General features: G+C 47.1%; 3 protein-coding genes across 4 annotated transcripts; 1 reads left to right on the top strand and 2 right to left on the bottom strand.

Moving 5' to 3' along the window:
- Positions 1-77: 77 nt before the first annotated feature.
- On the top strand, positions 78-2705 carry LOC143352593 (uncharacterized). Its single transcript, XM_076785223.1, has 7 exons — positions 78-447; positions 512-664; positions 959-1094; positions 1168-1295; positions 1374-1664; positions 1734-1988; positions 2068-2705. The coding sequence occupies exons 1-7, from the start codon at positions 78-80 to the stop codon at positions 2187-2189; spliced, it is 1455 nt and encodes a 484-aa protein (XP_076641338.1). The 3' UTR covers positions 2190-2705.
- LOC143352635 (band 7 protein AGAP004871) lies at positions 2291-10252 on the bottom strand. 2 transcript variants are annotated; one of them, XM_076785298.1, is made up of 11 exons: positions 10148-10252; positions 9635-9786; positions 9381-9507; positions 5645-5754; positions 5153-5225; positions 4985-5067; positions 4645-4848; positions 4499-4554; positions 4274-4352; positions 4090-4191; positions 2291-4019 (listed from the first exon to the last, which is right to left on the bottom strand). In XM_076785298.1, exons 2-11 carry the CDS (start codon positions 9638-9640, stop codon positions 3909-3911), a joined length of 951 nt encoding a protein of 316 aa, XP_076641413.1. In that variant the 5' UTR covers positions 9641-9786; positions 10148-10252; the 3' UTR covers positions 2291-3908. The 2 variants fall into 2 exon arrangements, with proteins under 2 accessions (XP_076641413.1, XP_076641422.1); XM_076785307.1 differs by lacking the exon at positions 9635-9786 and having other exon boundaries at positions 10148-10173.
- A 745-nt stretch (positions 10253-10997) lies between these two features.
- Positions 10998-19437, bottom strand: Gdh (glutamate dehydrogenase, mitochondrial). Its single transcript, XM_076785156.1, has 8 exons — positions 18666-19437; positions 14867-15067; positions 13442-13675; positions 12822-12979; positions 12579-12734; positions 12301-12511; positions 12073-12227; positions 10998-11961 (listed from the first exon to the last, which is right to left on the bottom strand). The coding sequence occupies exons 1-8, from the start codon at positions 19096-19098 to the stop codon at positions 11845-11847; spliced, it is 1665 nt and encodes a 554-aa protein (XP_076641271.1). The 5' UTR covers positions 19099-19437; the 3' UTR covers positions 10998-11844.
- Between the last annotated feature and the right edge of the window lie 224 nt (positions 19438-19661).

The following is a 19661-nucleotide window of genomic DNA, read 5'->3' as shown; positions in this document are numbered from 1 at the left end:
AAATCATTTGCTTTCACCTTATATTTTTACGAACCGTTTCAACGCTACATATGCAGTAACCATACTTCAGAAACGCGATGCGCGGACCGTGTAAACGCGACCGTAAGTATATTATCTTTTCGCACTTGCTTTTGTTTTCCAGTCGTGTCAGGACCCTTCGCCCGAGTGATTCAAGCTTACTTACTAGAACGACAGCAGAAGGTTTTTGTTACTACGTCTTTTGTAACGCGACAATGCGTTTCTATCATTTTCTCGTGTTTATACTATATACGTCCACAACGTGCATCGACGCGAATACGTGGGATGCCCTAAGAAGATTTACGCATTTCTGGCAAAGAAGCAATGTTCGTACAAACGAAACGTTGTCGCGGGATTCGCCAAAAAGTACGTTGAAATCGAGCAACGTCCAAAGCGCTACCCCGATTCACATTGGTCGAGAAAAACGAAGTAAGTGCGTTGGGTTGCGTTATCTTTGGTAACGATATTTCATTCATTGGTATCATTCGTATAGTTTTTCCATTATTCACCGTGGTGAGGTTCGACAATAACATTTGCGCTGGATTGAATGGTGAAAATGGTACATGCGTGGCAGCATCGGAGTGCTCGCAACGTGGTGGTGTATCTAGCGGGATTTGTGCGAACGGTTACGGGGTTTGCTGCATCGGTAAATTTAATATTTATTTTTCACAGTAATGCATATTATTGCGTTAGCAAAGAACGTGGATATGCATAAAAAATAAGACGACGCTGTAGGCCGGCCGTGTTCATGTTTGTGTTGCATACAATCGTGGGATGGGCCTTACCCCCCAATCTGTCCATCCGATCTGCTCGGTTCTAGGTAAACACATAGTAAATATGGCGCACAAAGCGGGAAACAATCACGCAACTAGTCCAACCGTAAACAGCGTCGTCTCAAGGTATCGAAACTAGATAACCAATAATTATTTGATTGCATCAGTAACTGTATCTTGCGGTGAGACGACTGTCATTAACAACACTTATTTCGTTAATCCGAATTATCCGTCGAATTTCGACAGCACGGAGTCTTGTCAGTTGACCCTCGTCAAATCGCATCAGTCTGTGTGTCAGTTTAGGTGAGCCCGTTACTCTATTTTTGCCGTTTTAATCGTGTCCGACGGAATCATTGGAAATTTGTCCACCTTTTAGATTGGATTTCATGCTATTTAATATAAGAGGACCGGAAACCACGAACAATCAATGCGTTTACGATCAGTTCATCGTGTCCGGGGGAAATCCGGTGCCCCCTATTTGTGGTGCCAACAATGGAAATCATAGTACGTAGCAGCACGATCGCAAAAAAAGCTTAATGTCGGCTCGTGTGTCGCGTTCTTAAACACCGACAAATCTTTTAGTTTACGTCGACGTTGGTATCGGACAAACTAACCCTGTCACATTAACGTTCGTCACGAGCGGAAGCTCTTTTTCCCGATCCTGGAAAGTCCGAATATCTCAGATCCGTTGCGACACCATCTACAGAGCCGAGGAAGGATGTTTGCAGTATTACACCGGCATATCCGGCCAAATCAAATCGTTCAATTACGATCCAAACACCGGATTGCAGCTGTCGAATCAGGATTACAGTATTTGCATTCGAATGGAAAGAAATTTTTGTGGAATCCAATATATGGCGTGCCCGATCGATGGTAAGGTGAACCTCTTTCAGAAACGTTGCGTCGACGTTTCCGAATAATTGGTTGATGTTTAACGAAAAGGTCAGGCAATGGTATCGCCTAGCGGAACTCCGGCCGCGCAAATGCTACGAAGCAACGCGTTCACGTTGACGGGGAACACGCAAGGGATGCAGATCGCGTCGGTGACTGGAGCTGGTTGCCAGGCCGACTGGTTGACGATCCCGTGTGCATCGAACTCTGGTAAATTACCGACAGCGATGATGACGTGCGTCGATCGTATATGCGGCGGGACGTTCAACGCGGAAAGCCAAAGTTTGAATTCGTCTTCTGTCGTCAGTAAGCACTTCTCGTTCGACAGTAAATATCGATGAAGTCGTCAATGTGTTTTCGATGATCCATTTTCTATCCTCTTCAGGTACAGTGAAGCCGTTCAGATTAATTTTCCACACGGACAGCACGGAAGCACCGAACGACGTCGGGAACAGAGGATTTTGTTTGAATTACGTGCAACAACCTTGTACGACCAAGTTGCGATGAGTTTCTGTTTGCTGATTTTGTTCGGATCGCGCGTACACACAGGTAAACCAAAGACCAAAGAATATTAACGATTCCAGTGGATGAGAAAATACAAGTTGACGTAGTTTTGCAAACGTATTCGTATTTTATTTGTCCACGATAGACCGCGAACGTTTCACCAGAGTCGATGAAAAAGTTATTCTGTATTAACGTAACATAGTATCACAAGTATAGATCGAAGCATGTAACACAGAGGTAGGTTTAGTTCTTGTATCGTTAGGAGATGCAGAGTTTCGGTTGAATGTCGTAGAAAGAGAAGGACCGCGAAAAAGTGTGTGAGAATTGTAGAATCTACGCTATTTAATCGCCTGCGTGCTCACGTAACGTTTCGTTCGATCGTTGCTATCTAATTGTAAGATGAATTCCATTTTCTCCGCCCACTTGGGAAGGACCACAATTTACACGCATACACGAGTGGAAGTGAATATGTTCCCAGACGCTCGGAGATACTTTTTTTTTTTAAAGATGCGTCCGTCGTCGCTAAGTCTAAAACAGGCTCTCGGTCAAATCTCGAGATTTCTCCGTTTAATCGATCATGGCGGACAATAAATTTGTACAAAGAATCGCAGTCCGTTGATGACGATGCAACTGGGAAATGATTTTGTACATTGTCTAATATCAATCGTTTAAGTTAAGTCTTTTGTCGTCGGCTTAATCGAACATTTACGTTTAATGCCGGAAAGTATGCTCGAGAAACACGGACAACTAATGCTCTGTATGTTTTGATTGGTCGGTTAAAACGATCGAGTTCCGTGTTGATAACGAAACGCGCTTTTCTTCTCACCGCGCCGTTCGAACAGACTAGGCTACGATCGAGTACATGGACAACAACACATCAACACGTAGATTTGATATAGGGAGCTCCACTTTCGTGTTCGAGTTTGTCATGACAACATAAATATATATATAATATATGTATATAATATATGTATATAATATGGAATGTAACGAAAATAAATTCCGACAAATCTTTGATATAGCAAATTTCAATCTCGAGCACGTCAAAATTCAACGCTTTCAACGACACAATGTATACAACGCGTACAGTTAGAACAAGTACATAGAAAAGATTTCTAACGTTAAACGTCGAGTTTTCGACCGACGAAGTCACGAAAATGAGAACGAGAACGAGAACGTTGTCGTTCGATTATCAAGGTATGCAGAACGATCGACAGACTCTTGCACTATGTCGAACAGATCGTTCGTTAATCACCGTTGTACCTGACAGTGAATCGCTGTGGCTTGTTTCTCTTCTGTCGTACCTTGTAGTCTGTAAGTAGTCGTAGTTAAATAAGTTATCAAAAAATACAAGTGAAAGTTCGAAAAGGTATACAGTGTTCTGAAAATTGGTCGATAGTCAGCTAGTGTGCGGTCACGGTGCGAAAGTTGTTTGCGTCGTAAACGCGAATTACAAACTTATACTACTTAATACTGTATCGAATGAGCACGTCCGGAGAATCGTAAGTGAAAATTTTAGAGCCTGTACGTGTATCGAGATCGAGTATTAAATTAATGGTGTAACGATCACGATTGAATATCGATAGCTCGCGCGAACAATTCTCTTCGTCGCTTCGGCAACGAGAAAACGGTGGATTCAATTTTCTAGGGCGTGTACGAAGACCCCTATCGCGATCACGATACGCGATCACCCGGTATCGCGATGCGGTTCGAAGGAACGGATTACATCGGGTTGTCCTTGATAGCGGTCGCTCTCATGAAGTAAGTCAACAGGTCGATAGGCAGCGGGAACACGATCGTCGAATTTTTCTCTGCCGAGATTGTGTTCAGAGTCTGCAAACACAATGATAGAAACTAAGATAAGACAGAATCTGAAGACCTTCGAGGAGGTCCTTGCGCGTACCTGTAGGTAGCGAAGCTGCAGCGCGGCAGGAGAGTCTCCTATCACCTCGGACGCCTCCCTCAACGCTCGGCTAGCTTTCTGTTCACCCTCTGCCGCGATCACCTGTAATCAACGCGAACAAATTGTCTTGGCCAGATCTACGAGATATCTTCTTGTAAAAAGATAGCGAAACGGAGAGACGAACCTTGGCGCGAGCCTCTCGAGCGGCTTCAGCTTCCGCGGCCATGGCTCTTTGCAACTGGACAGGCAGCCTCACGTCCTTGCTGTACAATAAATTTAAAAAAACGATACTCTCATGCAATGGAACCAAAGGGTTCCAGAGGTAGAGGTGAAGTACTCGATTCGATCGTTGACCGGTCGAAGGTGGAGGGGGGGGGGGGAGGGATAAACGGCATTTCTCGGTACTCACATTTCCACACGCTCGACTTTGATTCCCCACGTGTCGGTAGCCTCGTCCAACGATACCTAGAGGTTAAATTATACGTGTAACTGGAGCGTTTATATGGTTTAATTGTTCCGGGAGGGGAGAGATCGATTAGACGATTACGTATCTACCTGCATGTTCCCTGAAATGGTTTCGCGCTCGCTGAGAATCTCGTGGAGCGGTCTGGTGCCCATGGTGTTCCGAAGCATGGTCTGAGCCAGCAGCCTGGTGCTGTGGTGAGCATTCTCGACGTTCGCGATCGAAATCGTCGCGTTGTTCACGCGATAGTATACCACCGCGTCCACCGACACCGTCACGCTGTCTTTTGTCAACACCTGTCGCGATACAGAGCCTTTTTACAGTCCGTTTGCAATTTATAAGAAATACGTAATAAGTAAACGTCTTTCCATCGACAAGGTTCGTTTCTCGGGGCTGCTTTCGTTCAGCTAAATTGCGAACGCAGCGATTTACCTCCTGCGGTGGCACGTCGTAGGTCCGGGTTCGTAGATCGACGCGAGCGTAATTATCCACGCACGGCAGGATGAAAAAGATTCCTAAAAGTTTCAGAATGTTTATTCCCAAATGTATTTTCTCGTTCCTTTGGTCGGCCCCTCGTTGAATATGAAAGGAAAAAATTACCGGGTCCTTTGGCACCGCCGGACAGGAGCCGCCCCAGTCGGAATATTACGGCTCTTTCATACTCTTGCACCACCTGCGGGCAAACCGATGGAAAATCATCAGTCAGGGTCGCGACGCGGCGACTAACTATTGGGTCAGTGCAAAAGTTCGTGTCCGATTTCTTGTTGCATCTAAGAAGGAATCGGGCACGAACTTTTCTGTACCGATCTAATAATTCGCGGTACGATTAATCGCGAACGATGTTATTGTTTGCAGGAAGCATGGCCAGGAAGTGGCGTGGAACTGCAACCGATCAGCCGTTTAACGGCGTAACGCGACCATAGAAAGGGATAACGGAAAGTGAATGGGCACTGCAGGAGAATCCGACGAACCCGAGGAACAAGAATAGAATCTGGTGAGTAAGTGACCGATATTTTTAGATTGATAGCACGTCGTCGAGGGGGCTGCGGTACGCGTCGATCGAGTGAGACCAGGGGCGGTCGAATCTCTCACCTTGAAGCAGATGAAGAGGGAAAACGGCATCGTTAAGATCACGACGACCCAGGACAATGCCACTATGATGTTTTTGCATCTGTTAGGTTCGTCCGGTGACTTGTCTTCCGCTGAAACATTCGGCAATCGTTGGTAAAAAGGGTAAAAACTGTCCCGTCTTTGTGCTACGGTAACAAATTACTCTTATCCGTTCATCTCGAAAGCTGTCGCGGAGAATGGCTTTCTGGAGGCGTGTTCTCTCGCGATGGAATGCTTTCGATAACGTCTACTCAGTCTAATTAGCATGGTCCGAGGGACGGAGGGGCTGAAGCGTCTGCCGAAAGTATCGGGACGAGCGTCTACTTGTCTGCGTCTAGAGTAGTTCAAGGGTTGGGATAGGTTCGCTTGGCTCGTCTCGGCTAGGGGTTCGCTCAACTCTTGCGGATAGTCGATATTTCGCCTATCATTGCACGTTAAACCTTGCCCTTCGCCCCAGTTTCGTTGTTTCCGATGGAACAACAGGTCTCCTTTTGTCGGCCACTCGAATCTTTCGATCGAGAACGAAGCAACTGGTTCGAGTAGAGTCGAGTCGGCCTTGTCGCGGAGATCCTGAACCATAATTTAGCAACCATTGTCGACCGATAGCCCCGATCCCCACCGTTTCGATTATCATCAAAGTTTTCTGTAGAGCGTCCTATAAATTCTTGAATCTATGTGATCGATCAAAACGACCTGCTTCGGTGTTAGTCTTTCTAGTCCGACACGCTTTCTACGTTCCATTAGTCTAATGAACTTGTCCGAATCCCTCAAATATCCCGTCAACTTTAACCTTTAGTCGTTCTTCCACCGAATAATTAATATCTCCGAGCGTTGTCGGATTCCCGTTCATTCTTCCACTCTACGATTTAAGAGTGGAACGCGACAGAGACGCGTATTTATAGCGGTGTTCATTTTTCTTATTGATTGTACGAACGGTCGGCTCTCGCTCGGATCGATATAAACACTGTGTGTACAACCTACATTCGAAAAATGATGGCTCGATTGCTCAATGGCCTGATAGCGATAGATGGAAGAGGTACATATTCCGTGACGCGGATTTCGTCGCAAAATGGAACGGTCCTGGGGGACATAGGATTCGGGTCACTCTGTCCGCTCTCTGTCCTCTGTTCGCGACAGCTAATCAAAGCTGCCAAGCTTCGAGAAGAGTTTCGCATCGTGGGAAATCATCATCGGATTCCCGAGGATAGACCCGGATAGAGAAGGGGAGAGTAGCCTAATTTCGACGTGGACCTACACCGAACCATGATGTCTCTCTAGAAAGAAAAATACACCTGCGCCATCGCCGACAAGGATAACGATCGATTACGAATTATGCTTTTGGTTCGATTCGGCTGTTCGTTTTGGTGGAGAAAAATATTTATGGTATTCCCAAGCGTAAATTGGTATTCCGCCGCGCCACGCCGGTCCAAACGCGGCTATTCTCCCCGACTTCGTGTCTGTATTGTATATCATGTCACTGCACTCTCCTCGGAACCGCACAGTAACAGGTGAACGAGAAATCTTTCGCGATCCGCACAGCTTACCGTCCGTCATGTCCACGCGGCTGTTCTCGATCCAGGGATCGAGCCTGCACCCTGCGAATCCTCTGAAGTGTCTCTGAGATCTAGGCAAACAGAGGAGGGTGCCGGAGAGCCTGTTGTTCCACGAGGGAACGCGATCGGTTCGAGGCGGCTCGAACTCGAGTTTCCGACGCGTTATTCACGTCGCACGGTTCACTGAGACTTAGTGGCTGCTCGGTCTATGTTTAACCACCCACATTGAAAAGGCCTCCCTTACTCGTCCTATCTTCCTCTCTCTATCCCCCGCGATTGCATCTCTGGCTCATCCGCTCCCCCTTTCTCCTTCTCATTCTCTCTCGCTCGAACTCGCTCGATCTCAATCTATCCGTCCGTGTCCATCTTTCGCCAACTCTCTGTCTCGCTTCGGCGAGAGCGGCATGCGCGAAATGCGCCAAGTGCGCGCAACCACCCCTTCCAACAACCCTCTTCGGATATCCTCTTCCTTCGTCTCTCTTTCGCTCCACCCAACGACGGTTCCATTATACGTACGTAGCTGTCCGAATCGTTTGATCATCGTTCCTGTGAAAATCGATCGTCGTCGTTTCGCAGGCAATGCTTGACTTTGTTTTTTTTTCGCATGATCGCCGATTCGAGCAGATCACAAATCTCGGATTTTCTGGTGTTCTCAATTAATATCCGGTTTATCAGAGTAATTATCGCGGACAGGAGCATCGCCATGGAAAACGATCGTAAAAGTGCCGGCTGACGCATGAAATATGCAACGCGCGCGGAAGCTCGATAAATATTAAATCGGTCGCGACATTTCGACGTGACAACCAAGCGAAACGCGTGGAAAAACATAGTATCGCGAAGGCTATCGGCAGATTGCGAATCTTTATGCCGATTTCCATTACGATGGAAATTGAATTTTCCATTTTGATGGACATCAATGTTCGATCGAAATTGGAATAAAATGTTTTCGACAAGAATTCGATCGATCGTTCGCATTCGGAGACTTTTCTGAGATCGTCTACTGCAGATTTTATCGAATAAAAATATTCAATCTTGTAAATATCACTATGGTATGCCATATTTTTACTTCTGTGCGACCTTCGACGCGTTATCGATGGCTATTCCCAACCGGACATATGTATGTCTTTGTCAACGACACAGTTTAACCGCAACGACGATTACGTTCTCGGTCGCGAACGCTTTCCATTTCACAGACGAAGCGCTGTCGATCGATTTTTACTTGTTGTTAGAAACAATTTGCCGATTGTGTTTATAGCCGGTCGACAGCAATCCATAGGCAAGGTGAATTTTAAATGACTCAAGTTCACCTGTGTAAGGCAACGAACGACTTCTCGAGACCGCCGGCAAAGACGGTACATATGTGTAATAAATACATACTCCGATCTTCGTTCATCGATGGCCGATCGATGGTCGACCGTTTCTACTTGGCGGGTGCAAGATCGCGCCGATAAGAAAACCGAGAAGGCGCACGTAATCCATCTCGCGACATTCCGATCGCGTTTGCATCGTTTAAACGATTCGATCGATTCATCTTGTTTTTCCGAAGAATTTGGTCGTCGCCGAGTATTAAATACAGATTAATTTAGATAAATTTTATCCCGAAAGAAATGATCGTGATTCGACTACATTATTCGGGACAACTTGTTGACGTGCGAATGAAATTGCTGCCGCTACTGGTGGAAAGGTCGAGGAACCATTAGTTATCACATGGCGTTTGTTTACTCGTGGAAAACTACATATTTGGTCAAATTTAATATGCGATAATACAATGTTTGCGTTACTCTAGCCTCGTACAGCCGTATCGTTTGAAGCTCTCGAAGGGGGTACGATGTGATTGCAAGTTTGGTAAACACCGTGTTGGACGCACGTGTTCGTCCGAATAACGGAAATACGGAGAACGGAAAATGATTGACGACCTTTCCACTTCTCCTATATGTACAACTACATGCATATTCGTTACTCGTAAATGAAAAGTTTGACCTTCTTTACACCTGCGTAATATTTCATAGCGGGGCCCGCCCGATCCTATGGACACTTCGATCCCCCGAAACAAAACGAAACGAATCGAACGCTAGGTACACGTAAGCGAACAATTTGCGACCGGGCCGATCGTTCCTCGAATCTCGCAGGCTCGTTTGATCGCGACAAGGTCGCGGATTACTCACCCCCAATGATGCGATTCTGTATGTCGTCCGGTCGCGAGTTGATCTGTATCGTGGATCCGTTTCCATTGCTTATGTTTGCCATAGGAATGGACATGTCAGGGTTCACTCGTCGGTCAAATCTCGACACCTAGAAACGAAGAAAAACATACGTGTCGCGTGATACATACGTACGCTTTGGGGCGGCAAGAGGAACGGTTGAATCGTGCGGATCGGATCGGCTGATTAGTGCCAATAAGAATGCAACGCTGATTTACCTTCATGAAAATGGTTAACTTTCGTCGAGAACGAACACGGTTTCGAGCACAGCCTCTGTCTCGTTCAAACAACCATCGCGCTAGAATGCGAGTTTACGCGAACAGCAGCGTGCACATTGTATCACACGATACCGTCGTGGTCATGGAAATGCCTGACAATGTTAATTCTGATTGGAGCACGGTATCTCAACAACGTTCTCACTCTCTCTTTCTCTCTTTTTTTCCTGGGTCGTTCAGCTTCCGACACTGTACAGCGAAAGCTGAACACCGAATGCCGAACGATAGATTCTAGCACGTTCAGTGCCCCCTCGAGTACCGATACTCGGTGGCATATCGAAAGTATCGAATCGACCTGAACCAACAGGCGAAAACGATGAACGGTTTTCAAGCCCTGCAGCGAACAGGCCGGATACTTTCGAGATGGCTTGCGCACCACCCTATCGTTACGAGTTTCGCGTGGCTAGGATATCGAAACAACAAGTACAATAGAAAGGAAACAAAAAATGTAGTCACCTGTCCCTTATCTGTTGATTGTGCCGCGTCGTTGTGAGAACTAACGGTTCGAGTGAAGCAGGCGTCGCGACGCTGTGACGCTTTATACGTGGACGGCCGCCGCCCCAACTAGTAGTATAGGATAACGATATACGTACAATAACTGTACGTATAGTCCGACGGACGCGAACGGTCGCTGTAATACTTACACGATCATTCACCGTTCTCCTCCGCTTTGTGAGAATCAAGCTCTAATCGCGCTCCGGTGCTCGAAGGAATCGGCAAACGAACGAAGATTGTTGTTTCTCCAAAAATTGTGTTCCTAGTCATTCAGTTTACAGGGACCAGTTCTGTTCCAATCAAACCGCGGATCTCTGTTCGGATAAAATGTCTCTATTTCGTATTAAGGGATTTCGTCTCGTAAGAGCTCCATCGTGTCGCAAAGAAAGCAAATGTCTTGTTTTACTGTACCGAATTTTCGACGATCAAAAATACCGCGCGGAGATGCATAAAATTCGCGGTCTAATTATAATTCGTAGGATTCCCTTAGCCTTTTGTTGCGCCTGAGTCAACAACGTTACGCAACGACGACAAAAATATTCCGTCATTGCACGGTCTATTTGCATGTGGTCGTGTCAAACTCTTGCACTTTGTTGCACTTATTAGATTTGGGACACGGGACGGAATTGGATGCCGAGTGAAGCGCGGTTGCGTGCTCGCGTGCTCGTTCTCGAAAAATAGAAATTACTCGGTTTCTTTCACGTACGTGCGATTAGTTTGCGAGCACATTATCGCGAAATGCAAAACTAGAAGCGGTTTCGTTGTGACCGAGTTCGTCGGAGGGTTCGAGGAACATGAAAGATCAGGCACGATCGATTAAGAGCACATGTTTATTAACATACTCTTGAAGTTAATAACAATATTACCGTGTGATAAATCGCGCTTCCCGATTCGGTAGAAATGAGTCTTAATTCTAAATAACATCCCGAAAAGTTGTTTTCTCGTGTCGATTACGCTACGCGAGGACTGCTAGTCCTCCTCGTTTGCGTCACGATCTTCACGGTCGTCACGAATCGCACGAACTCTACTACAGAATCGACCGAATAACAAGAGATGTATAAAAATGAACTAACGTTGTATCGGTCGATCTCGTGCTCGATTCGCAGAGTAAAGGTGACGAATGCGCTTGATTCTGAACGGGGTGCGGCAGTACTCGATTTTGAATCACACTGTTTTACTGTTTTACTGTTCTGCGGTGCACGCGTCTACGCGTGCCGTACGTATCGTCGATGGAACGCGTCGGAACCGTCGGGCTTGCGAACAGAATCCTGGAGATCGAACGAAAGGTTTTTACCCTTTTCGGGAGCTTAGTCCCTGGAAAGCGAGCGCTACATCGCGTGCAAGACTTTGCAAAGACGAGGGTTTACGATACAACCGACCAGGTAACCGTGTTCGTCCCATCGGCGGTGCACGAACGCGCGAAGTAATTCGTTAGGCAAATAATCGTTAATATAATTACGATGCGTTGAAGAAATCTATCGTACGACCCGATAAACACGACACGTTTTCGCCGGTAGTCTTGGTCTGTTGTCGTTCCGACTGGACAGCACCAGCTGGGCGGTGTCGTGGATATTGTTTTAAAATACTGGCTCATAATTTTATACACTCGTCTCGTCACCGGTCTCGATCGATATCAGCGGTGCTCGGCTACCGGCCACTTAAAATGCGAGTCCTGCTTCGGAGTAAGTGGTGAAGATCTTCTCAATCGAGTTCACGTAAGCCGCTGTCCTCAAATCCAGGCCGAGGTTGAATTTCATGGAAGTTTTCATGATGGCCTATCGAGAAAAAGTAAGAGTAACGTATGTGTATTATTCGGTGAGCGTCTTCACGGGTGTAATAGAATAACGGTAAGAAAGGTATTGAGAATCAATCGTTGGAATAAATACCCTGGCCGATCGTTCCATCGTGTAGTCCAAACCGGAGTGAACGATGTCCTTCTCAGAAGCACCGGAAATGCGTTTCTGGAACGCCTCGGAGGGTGTAACGGGGATTCGACCGCCCACGCGACCAAACCTACGTTCCAACGACTCTTGCACGGATTCTGGAAAACGAACATTCCCGTAGAACACGACCAGTCCGTTGTCACCGTGCGTTATTCGTTGACGCAAACTCACCTAACAAGTGGTAGTTGGATTCTCTCTCGTATTTGAACGTGAGACGACCGTACGACACGTGATTGAGATTCTTGAGCCACTCGAAGAAAGATACGGTGACACCACCGGCGTTGATGTACAGATCCGGTATCACCAGAATGTTTCTGTCGATCAAAATCTTGTCGGCAGCGGGAGTGGTTGGTCCGTTGGCAGCTTCGGCTATGATTTTAGCCTGCGTTAGGGAAAAGAAATGATTTAAACGTTGCGAAACCGACGCGACAATCTCTTCGAATCTTCACCTGAATCCGCCCAGCGTTGTCTTTGTTAATAACCTTCTCGACGGCTGCAGGTATAAATATGTCGCAAGGCTCGTACATAAGATTTTCACCTTCGTACGGCTCGGCACCAGGGAAGCCAACAATAGTGCCATTTTCTATGCGATAGTCTTCCAGTTGCTGAACAACCAAACAATCTTATTAACGATATTACATCGACGCCAATATTATCCCGTCCTGTTCCGTTGAAACAGGGACGTTACTTGCCTTGGGGTCAATGCCTTCCGGGTTGCAGATTGAACCGTCGTGCTCGATCACACCTATGCAGGTGGCTCCGGCGCGGTGCAGATAACGCATCGAGTGCAGACCGACGTTACCGAAACCTTGCACGATGAACGTTTTACCTCCCCAGCCCGGCGTAGTGCCTACGGGCGATCAATTCAATTCATAGAAAGAGAAACTATACTTCCTTCGCGGGTCGTTGCGCAAGCATGTGCTCTCTTTTCCTCCCTGTCACTTATTGTCCCACGTTACGATAAGCGATAAAATTTTTCCAATCAATTTTATGTATTCAAAGTTTCCAGCTAAACTAAATTTCGCGTGATTTAAAGCTGTGCCGCGGGGCTGTGCGTGTGTCAGGAGGTTCTTCACGTTCGGTTGGGATTGCGAAGAACGCTAAGCTATGTCCACGCCGAAATAACATCGAGCAACATGTTGTGATTTCTTGTGAAAAAAAGCTCTATGTTGCTTCAGTGTGGCAATAATTTTACGATACACGTCGGCAAAGGAAAAAAGGCTTGCAGCATCGCAGCTGCAAATGATATTAATCGACTACGAACAATGCTATGGATCTGGGAAAGATGGGAAATTGAGTGATCGCGACCCACCGATCATGCTCATATAGTTGGCCTCGTTGATGAAGTTCTCTAGTCCGTGGAAGACACCGCGACCAGTCGCGGATATTCGGCCGTGAATGCCACCTTGGTTGATAGGCTTTCCGGTGACGCAGGCGTGCGCGTTGATGTCCAGGTGACCGATCGTTTTCGCGTAGGTGTCCGCGATCCAAGACATTTCGCGTTCGCCAGTTCCCATATCGGGAGCGGGTACATCCACGCCAGGCCCTGAGGATCATTCGGAATTCGTTAAACGCTTCTTTCACTCTACGACCACGTCTCAGTAGACCCACGATAAAGCAAAGTGACAACGTTACCGACTAAATTAGGCGAAAAATGGTTTCACGTGCGTCAACTTTTCGTCTTTATATGAGAATATTTTTCGCTGGGAAAGGGCTCAATGCAGCGCGCGCTGGTGATGAGCTAACGAGATTATGCAGGTATTCTGTAATATGAGTGTTAGAAGTAGGTAAAAAATTGATGATGTGCATGCCACGGAATCCAAGCAGTTTTATGCGATCGGATGAGTTTTCTGGATGAAATCGAGGGTGGAGCGCGCTAGAAAATATCTCCAGCTACAAATTGAGTTATATATTGTCTTGATTCTCTGCGAAATAAAGCCAAAAACTTGACGCCCGTTTCGGCATGACTTTCTAGAGTCAGAATTCATGATATCGATAATATAGAGCAAAAAATGTGACAAGTTTAGTCACAGACTTAAGACCCGTCGGACCAAGAACAAGACAGATCTTAAGTCTGTGTCTGAAGGCTGTGAACGGAAGTTGTACAGCAGGTACCGACCGGCTGACTCTGCAACAGTCACGTGACTACCCTTGGCCCGTAATTTAGTTAGTTCCATCGATCGATCGATCGATCAATTACCATCGGCCAGTAATCGCTAGCTGGTCGCGAATTATGTTCGACTCAGCAGTCGAGATAGCATCTTGTCGAGGCAAAACGAGCAAACAATTTCGTGAAAACAAACGGATTACGAAATACCGCGATACGCTCGTGGAAACCGAATGCTGCTTCCTCGAACACTAACCGACCCCTTCGGACGTTGTTGCAACCCAGCAAGAATTTTGTAAATCCGACCTCCGTTTAATGGCTTCCGAGCAATTGAACTTTGTAACCTCGAACTATATCTACCCCCGAAACTATTTTAGGAAATTTTTACAAAATGTTTAGAAAAATTCCAGTGTGGCATTGCGTAATAGACCAAGGAAGCGGCGTGCCTTCGCGGGATTAACGCTTTGCGGTCTGCTGGTCTTTGTCGTTGTGAGTTCGACTTGAAGAAAATTTTATCGCAGAGAACAGCGAACCGCAATCCTCGAACTGGCGAGAAAATAGAAGAAGGAAACGAAGAGGAAGAGGATGAGGAGAAACCGCTTCGAGTATTTCGGAGCATCTTCGTCTCACCGATGAATCCCTTCTTCGCGAGCTCCAACGTGAATCTTCTGGTGATCTTCTCGAGCTCGTGTTCGGAGTACAATTTTGGATTAATCTTGATACCGGCTTTGGCGCCACCGAAGGGGACGTCCACACAGGCGCATTTGAACGTCATCAGCGCGGACAGAGCCTTCACCTCGTCTCGGGAAACGTCCATCGAGAAACGGATACCTGGAAAGACCCGATGCAAACAACAGGCTGTAAATGCTATAATATTTTCGATAGAATCTTGGCAAGCCACCGGTCCCACGATCGGTGCTAAATATAATACAACGAATACGCGCAAATAACGAACGGAATGCGCGCTGTACAAACGATACCGTTCCTTTTTGCTGCGAGAGAATACAATCGATAAATAACGCGACTCTTGTCGAGCAGAGCTCTCTCTCTCTCTCCGTTCCTCTTCGAGCCGAGATCGTTTTTACGATCGGTCGATCGCACACGCCGTATATATATACTGGCCGTAATGATCTCGCAGTCCCGTCGCCGGTAATCGAGAGCAATACCGAGCGGCGCGTCGTGGCGGAAAAGGGTTTCGCGAAACAGCGCGATCTAAAATTAGCTTTCGGTTTCGTCGACGACCAATTACGCAATAATTCGGTTTCGTCGACAGCCGACGCTTTCTCGGGGATCTCGAAATTAATTTCGTGAACGAAGGTCACGCGATTGCGATTGCGATCGCGCTCGCGATCGGATACGAGCGGTTGTCACGTGTCAATATCCCGACGAGAGTTGTATAGATCGCGATTAACGCGATAACGAATCATCTTCGGATAAAGCTGCAATATGTACCGGCGCTAAGAGGACAATTGGTTTTTCGTAGTTTCGGTCGAACTCAGTCGAATCCACGACGGTGAACGGCTTATGGTGGCATGTGCCAAGCCGTGACACCATCCAGCAACCGTCTTAATGGTTGTCTGTTGATTCGCGACAAGCCATCTAGCGACAGGTTTATTTTTATAATATCGGAAACGAACGGTCGACGACGGTTGGTGTAAATCGGTCAGCGACGTAAGCAGGCGTAAACGAACGATACGTAATACCCACGCACGCGTTATCGTTCGAAAATAGTCACGCGACGACGGCTAGTCAGGGTCTCGCGCATTCGAACGACCTCGTTAATGACTTTGGCAAATAACAGCTGGAAGATAAGTCGAGTAGATATTTGGGCTGGGCTTCATTTTTTTCGATCTGTCGCCTTGTTGGTCGAGGAACGTGGAATTTCAAGCTGTCGTCGGGGTACACAATCTGCTCCCGGTCACGATAACAAATCGTGGTACCGACAGGCGTAAGCTATCGGGCTCCCACTGTTCTCAAGACTTTGTAAACGAGTCTCGACGTACTTGCTTTTGTAAAGATTGGGCAAGTTTCACAGTCATAGAAGACACGAACAATCGTTTACGATTCGCTGTTGAGAAGTCGTCTCCGTCGACTTTTCGATAGCAATGACAATTTCGTTCGTGAATCGATCGAATCATCCGGAATAATACGATAGAGTCGTTTCTTTTGAGATTGTTATTTAAAAGTTATAATCCTCCTACAATTGCTGAACGATTGATTCGTTTTCCGCAAAAACTCAAGTAAAATGTCCTGCATCAATTGCAAGAAATAGGTCGAAAGCGAATGGAAAGCTGATTCTTTCTTTGCTAATTTGAATCTTCTCATTATTTTAAATTGCGTCTACTCAATTTTGTCATAAATGCATAAAATCCGTAGTCTAGTTAAAATCGGCGCGATGAACAACAGACGGTATCGAAATTTAGGAAATTATCGGGACTGTACAGGTGTTCCTTGTGGATCGATCGCGGTCTCGGGCCGCGTTAGACAAGAAAATCGGTGATTCGTCGCGTCGGGTCGCGGCTTGGGGTCATTGACCCGAAGGCATCGTGACATTGGCACGAGATACCGGCGATTGCCAAAACTCTCGAATTAAAATGCGAATCAGCGGTTGGTTAGCTAACGTTTGGCAGGTCCGACGAAGAAAAAGGTAGACAGCTTGGCATCGGAACGCGTCACTCTGCTCGATGCTCTCAGCTCGTCGCAATTATATTCTAACTATAGAGCGAAATACTCCGATATCTCCGTACGCGTCATCCTCGGCGAAGGCTCGCCGATGATGCTCTCGTGATCTCAAAGCCGCTTGTTTTTGACGCGGTTCGCGCCCAAAGATGGGCGGGTCGTCGACGCGTCTCTCGATTCAGGCAGGAACGATAAGGAAAGAGACGTTAGATAAAGAGGATTACGGTGCAGCCGATGCTGAACCGTTGTAACGAGACAGGTGACCGCGCCAGCCTGTCGTAGTCATAAAACACCGGTAAACAAAGTAATTATAATGCTTGATCGATGACTAACCGCGGGCAACGATCATCGAGGCGGAATCTGTTTATTTGGCTCGCGAGAACGATTCCTCCCGCTCGAGCGATTCTCTAGCACGCGCGAGATCATCTATTTGCTAATCACGAGCTCGTACAAATTTACACCAAGGAGATAACGATATGGTCGGGCGGACTGACGGACGTCCGCAACATTCCCAACGGCCGGTTTCGCCAATTGAAAAATTCTGCTGATACGTGCGTGCGTTTAGGGCGACGAATTAAAACCGAGCGCGGCTAAATCGGTGTAACATAATCACCGTGGGCAGCGTTCCTCCGAAATGCAGAGCGAACGTAAAAACGCGCTCATCGGTCGTAACTCAACGAAATAACACTCTAACGTTATCGTTTCAAATGGAACTTGCATCCTGAAAGAAGGTCACAAGGTTAACACGTTAGCCACCGTGTGACCCGCATACGAGCCATTATTAAATGAATTACCTCGTCTTTCTGGTAATTTTATAATCGTTGCGTTGTGTTGCGCTGATGCGGCGACGGAACGCGCTAAACGATAATGGCACGGTAAAAGCGGAATAGGCAAAAATTAATTAGCAGATGGATCCGATACACGAAAATTGAATCGAGTTCAAGAGATTAATCTGTTAACAGAAGAAGGCTAGTCGACTCGTTTTTATTACGTCATCGTGTTCACATACCGTATTCGAATCTTTACCGCGTTCTTTTTGTTCGACTCGAGTCACGTGTTTGCGAGTGTTTATAGTTTTAAAGCTGACGGTTTCTATAAGTTTGTATGGTAAATAAGGCGGATCGACCCCGCGGGTAGAAGAAAATCGCGAATATTCGTTCGAAGAATTTGGCGGGCGTTGTGTACACGCTTCCCCTAATCTGCTCCTCCAGAAACGAGGTTAAAACCGCGTCGTCGTATACCGTATGCCTGAAGCCGTAAAATCGTCGTAAGCGCGACGAGTTTAACCGCGAACGCTCGGCGTACAAGAAAACTTAGAAGTAACCAGCGAAACGAAGCTCGATCAGGTGCATATTCGCAAGGAAAAAGCATTTTTTTTAGTCCTGCACGAATTTGCTCCGGTTTCGAAGGTTGCCGAGGTTTCGTGCGCAGAGTGTCCCGATGCCGTCATCGATGACGTAATTGAAATGCGCTCGGCGATATCGTATTCAAACGACTGCCGAGCATCCGTGGTAAAAAGAAGGAAATTCTGGCGGAGAGCTAGACCGATCATCGTTCTGCGCGCAACGGTGAACACGCTGCGCGTTCGTTTAATTCGACAAAGGGGAGAAGGTGAACCTGAAACACGTACTCGTGTCAATCGATAGACGAATCGTTAACGGTCGAACTGATCGGAGAGCACAATCGAAACGCGGGGATTATCGAAGACGGTCGGAAATCGAAACAACAGTCGGTGTGTGTCTGACTTTACCTCCTTTGCAAGGTATTCTGTGAGTGGAATGCTGAGCACGGTAGCCAGTTATCATTTCGTAGTCGCCGGAATCGCGTCTCAGAGGGAATACGGTCTCGAGGATGTGATCACATGGCTCCATCAGCATCAGAATACCCTTCACCTTTTTCTTCCTCTCCTCGACGGTCACCCTAGAACGTTTGCCGATGTCTTCGACTAGTTTGTCCTCGACGATCTGACAGGCACGGTGGAAGAAGTACTCGACCATGTCGAAGAACTTTGGGTTAGCATCCGTTGGAATATCCTTGAGACGGTCAGGAATCTGATGGTCGGCGTAACCGCGTGCTTGGAACGCCGGCACAGCGCGTATCAGCGTGTTATGAATAATGTCATTGTTTGTCGGCGCTTGTTTCAACGCGATCGACGGCCTCGTTAATCTTCTTACGTGAAACATATTTCCGTCGTTCGATCCTCTGGACGTCCACCGAGAGCTCAGGCTTCCTCCGTCGACTGAAACACCACGACTGTGACTCTCACTCGACTCGCACTCTCTCTCGCACGCCGACGAATGTCTGTAACTGTCTGTTCCTCCTGGTTCCTCCGGCCGTACTCTTTCTCTCTTCCTCGCGATCCTGTCGTTGCTCACCAACCAGTGAACCAGTCCCTCGGCCGACTGCGCGAGCTAACGTCTTCCTTTGATACCGATCGAAACAACCTTGCCTTTCCGCAACGCTCCGGTCACGACTATTCCGTGCCTCCACCACCTTACGCCTCGCTCTGCTCGCCAGCTAGTCCAATCGTTGCAGCTGACTGTTAGCTTCTCGCCAATCGTCGAAATTCTCTAGAAAACGGGCCCTCCAACAAGATTCTGCCAACGTTTCCCCAGCAAATCTACTTACCATCCGTTCGGCTTCAGACCAGAGCAGGTTGCAATCACGGACGAGGTAGTAGACCGATCGATCACCCAATATCATTTTTTGTCGTGTAGACGATCCATAGCCTCGTTAACATTTTTCT

Source organism: Halictus rubicundus, chromosome 1 (genome assembly GCF_050948215.1).
Source record: "Halictus rubicundus isolate RS-2024b chromosome 1, iyHalRubi1_principal, whole genome shotgun sequence".
In the NCBI taxonomy this organism is placed as follows: Eukaryota; Metazoa; Arthropoda; class Insecta; order Hymenoptera; family Halictidae; genus Halictus; species Halictus rubicundus.
The sequence above is the reverse complement of the archived record's forward strand: the minus strand, read 5'-3'. Positions and strand labels throughout refer to the sequence as shown.

Bases quoted from the DNA above. Each gene is read 5' to 3' on its own strand.
- Gdh (XM_076785156.1), bottom strand. From the start codon at position 19,098: ATGTTTCACGTAAGAAGATTAACGAGGCCGTCGATCGCGTTGAAACAA. The intron at 12,735-12,821 runs GCAAGTAACGTC...TTGGTTGTTCAG, and splicing joins CGGAAGGCATTGACCCCAAG to CAACTGGAAGACTATCGCAT. The intron at 12,512-12,578 runs GTGAAGATTCGA...TCCCTAACGCAG, and splicing joins ACAACGCTGGGCGGATTCAG to GCTAAAATCATAGCCGAAGC.
- LOC143352635 (XM_076785298.1), bottom strand. The intron at 4,849-4,984 runs GTAAATCGCTGC...GTATCGCGACAG, and splicing joins ACGACGTGCCACCGCAGGAG to GTGTTGACAAAAGACAGCGT. The intron at 4,353-4,498 runs GTGAGTACCGAG...TTTATTGTACAG, and splicing joins AAAGTCGAGCGTGTGGAAAT to CAAGGACGTGAGGCTGCCTG.
- LOC143352593 (XM_076785223.1), top strand. From the start codon at position 78: ATGCGCGGACCGTGTAAACGCGACCGTAAGTATATTATCTTTTCGCAC. The intron at 1,095-1,167 runs GTGAGCCCGTTA...TCCACCTTTTAG, and splicing joins CAGTCTGTGTGTCAGTTTAG to ATTGGATTTCATGCTATTTA. The intron at 1,989-2,067 runs GTAAGCACTTCT...TATCCTCTTCAG, and splicing joins GAATTCGTCTTCTGTCGTCA to GTACAGTGAAGCCGTTCAGA.